Source organism: Pistacia vera, unplaced genomic scaffold (assembly GCF_008641045.1).
Source record: "Pistacia vera cultivar Batoury unplaced genomic scaffold, PisVer_v2 Contig570, whole genome shotgun sequence".
Classification (NCBI taxonomy): domain Eukaryota; kingdom Viridiplantae; phylum Streptophyta; class Magnoliopsida; order Sapindales; family Anacardiaceae; genus Pistacia; species Pistacia vera.
In genome coordinates, this window is record NW_022196413.1 from 2,351,384 (window position 1) to 2,354,802 (window position 3,419).

The 3,419-nt window shown below is 37.1% G+C and overlaps 1 protein-coding gene across 1 annotated transcript; it reads right to left on the reverse strand.

Moving 5' to 3' along the window:
* Window positions 1–272: 272 nt before the first annotated feature.
* Window positions 273–1,015, reverse strand: LOC116108878 (MLP-like protein 31). The gene is made up of 2 exons (XM_031395116.1): window positions 796–1,015; window positions 273–697 (listed from the first exon to the last, which is right to left on the reverse strand). The coding sequence occupies exons 1-2, from the start codon at window positions 980–982 to the stop codon at window positions 423–425; spliced, it is 462 nt and encodes a 153-aa protein (XP_031250976.1). The 5' UTR covers window positions 983–1,015; the 3' UTR covers window positions 273–422.
* Window positions 1,016–3,419: the final 2,404 nt, after the last annotated feature.

The following is a 3,419-nucleotide window of genomic DNA, read 5'->3' on the forward strand; positions in this document are numbered from 1 at the left end:
AAACAATGCTAGAAGAATAAGAATAATAAGAAACAATAAAATTAACCGTTCTTCAGAGGATTTTGTCCGTATTGAAAAGAAGGAAGCAAGAAATAAGAAACGATGAAGCAAGCTATAAAAAACTGCAATTTCTTTTCCCCATAAATGGTGAAACTTTGGACTAGCTATATAAGCAAAATCAGCAGAAGGATTTATGTAGAAGATAGTTGCTTCTTGTCCGGAAATTAGGAAAGGCAAACATACAATATCAATAATAAGCAAGAGAAAATAATACACAACATTAAATTCACATTTCATTAATTTATAATAAACAAACACTGACTGGTCGAACAAGCCAATTATTCAACTACTTCCGAAAGTAGCTCTTATTTTCAGCTGCCAAAACACACACGAAAACACGGTAAAATTAATGACATGTAGGTTTATGCCTTCTGCTCGGTAAGATGGGCATCGATGTCTTTGGTCATGCCGAGAACTAGCCGAACTATTCCTTGGGGTTCCGGAATATTTTCATGCAGCTTCTCATAAGTGAAAGTCCAGTGCACCAAACTGCCCCCACCTTTTGGAGTAGCCTGAACCACGATATGGAAGTTCTTATACTTCTCCAACAAATGCCCTTCAATCACTTTAAAAGTGGTTGAGTTTTTCTCATTATCTATGGCTTCAATTATCTCCTTAGCAGTCTCAGGAACCCCATCTGTATACGGTTAATTAATTGACAAACATAAATACAATTAGTACATAGAAATTACAAACATATGCAATAATATGAATATTGGTCTGTGTATGGGTTACCATGGGTGTAATTCCAGAAGATAACAGAGCCCGGCTTTCCCCATTCACCTTCATGAATTTCACAACTCTGAATGTGTGCGGGGCTGACATTGGAAATGTGGTGTGGCCTGCCTCTAATAACCTCATGAAACTCAGCAGCAGGAGCCTTGATCTCTATATCAATCTCCGACTTACCAACAAGAGACATTTTTTTTTTCTTCACTTGATGATGTCAAGAACCAAATATTATTCACCAGTAAATTTTTAGAAGATTGTGTTGAGGAACGCTGGTCACTGGCCTTTATATAGAAGATTGTGTATACTTTACATACTGTACGCATCATATAAACAATTACGTAATAATATATAAATCTAACACATCCTTCACGTGAGATGGGGACCAGATAGATGATTTGGGGATATATGATATGGAGAAGTCTAGAGATCATAATTAAGATAACTAAAATAGATAACTAAATATTATAAAAAATCTAAATGAGTGGAAATTCGAATTTAATACATTGAACTTTGATAGACTACTAAAGTTAATATAATTTCTACATTATTATAAATAAGTGAATATAAGTATATTTAATCATGTATATTACTCTTATAAAATAAATACACAAATTTGAACAAATTGCATCTGAGAGAAGAAAAATTCTTATTCAGCTTAAGGGATTCGTTTACAAGCAGAGAAGCTTATATATATACAAGTAACCATAGTTAGTCAACCACAGTTAATTAACCATAATAACTAATTAACAAATAACTAACAGATTAATTAGCTAACTAAACTAATTAATTGAACCTAATTAACTGATTATACTAATAATCCAATATCCCCCCTCAAGTTGGTGGGTGATAGAGGTCAAGCACCCCCAACTTGGACAGTAAATGCTGATGAAGAGTGGAGGGAATAGCTTTGGTGAACAAATCGATTGGCTGATCCTTGGTAGGGACATGAACAAGTTGCACCAGACCATCCTTGAGCTTGTTACGAACTATATGGTAGTCGATGTCGATGTGTTTAGTTCATTCATGGAAGATAGGGTTAGAAGCAATGAGTAATGCAGACTTGTTGTCACAGCCAAGAGGAATAGGTAGCTAAGGAAAAAAACCAAGGTCCTGAAGAAGTTGATTAAGCCAAATCAGCTCACAAATAATGGATGCCATGGCTCGGTACTCAGCTTCAGAAGAGGACTTAGAGACTATAGCTTGACGTTTTGATTTCCAAGAGATTAAAGAATGCCCCAAGAAGATGCAAAAACCAGTGACTGATTTATGGGTCATCAAACAAGATGCCTAATCAGAATCACAAAATGCTTGGAGATGAAAAGAACCATGAGTAGGAAATCATAACCCCAAGCCTGGGGAACCTTTAACATATCTGACAATCCGTAAGGTTGCATGGAGATGAGAATCTTTAGGCTTATGCATAAACTGGCTAAGCAAGTGGACAACAAATGTAATATCTGGACAGGTGAGACATAAGTAGAGTAATTTGCCAACCAATTTCTGATAAACTGTAGGATTAGCTAAGGGAAGATCTTGCTAATGTGAAGTTGATGCTGTTGGAAAAGCTTTATCAAAGTCCACAGTAGTGAATTTGAATTGTGGATCAAGAGGAACAGAAGCTTGTTTGGCAGCAACTAAGCCATAATCCGCAACTAACTCCAAGGCATACTTACGTTGGCAATGACAAATTCCCTTGGAAGATCAGCAACTTCAAAGCCTAAAAAATATTTGAGAGAACCAAGATCTTTAAGCTTAAAGTTGGAATGCAGTAGAGCTTTAGTTTCTGCAATCAACACACTGTCACTGCCAGTGATGACCAGGTCATCAACATACACCAGTAGAAGCACAATTTGATTATGATTTCGCTTATAGAAGAATGAGTGATCTGCTGGAGATTGAAGGAAACCACTAGACAACAAAGCATTAGTCAGCTTAGTGTTCCAGGCCCTAGAAGCTTGTTTCAAGCCATACAATGACTTATAGAGTTTGCACACTAAGGACTTATCATGATGATTGGAGAAGCCTTATGGCACCTGCATATAAATGTCCTCTTGAAGGTCCTCTTAGAGAAAGGCATTGTCAACATCTAAGTGAAATAATGGCCAGTTTTTCATATAAGCAATAGCCAAAACCAGCCTTACAGTCACCATCTTCACCATTGGAGAAAATGTCTCCTCATAGTCAATTATGGTATGTTGGGTGAAACCTTTGACTACCAATCTGGACTTATATCTCTCTAGAGTCCCATCAGCATGATATTTGAGTTTATAAACACATTTGCACCTTATTGGAGTCTTCCCGGAAGGTAGAGGAACAAGGGATCAAGTATCATTTCTCTCCAAGGCCTGAAGTTCTTTTTGCATAGCTGCAACCCAATGAGGATCCTTGGAAGCTTGAGTAAAAGAAGTAGGCTCAGAAAGGGCTGAAATACTGGACAAACAGGTTTGATAGGCTGGTGACAGATTGGCATATGTGAGATAGTTATGAATAGGGTACTTTAAGAGGCTAATCTGATTATAGTTGGGCAGGGTAGGACACACAAAGTCAGTGGTCCAAATGGGAAGCCTAATAGGTCTATTGGATCTCCGAATCTAAGTGGTAGATACTGGTGGTGTATGAGATAGATT

Excerpts from the sequence above, each read along its gene's own strand:
- LOC116108878 (XM_031395116.1), bottom strand. The coding sequence starts at position 982 with ATGTCTCTTGTTGGTAAGTCGGAGATTGATATAGAGATCAAGGCTCCT. Across the intron at positions 698-795 it reads CTTCTGGAATTACACCCATG|ATGGGGTTCCTGAGACTGCT; the intron begins GTAACCCATACA and ends AACCGTATACAG.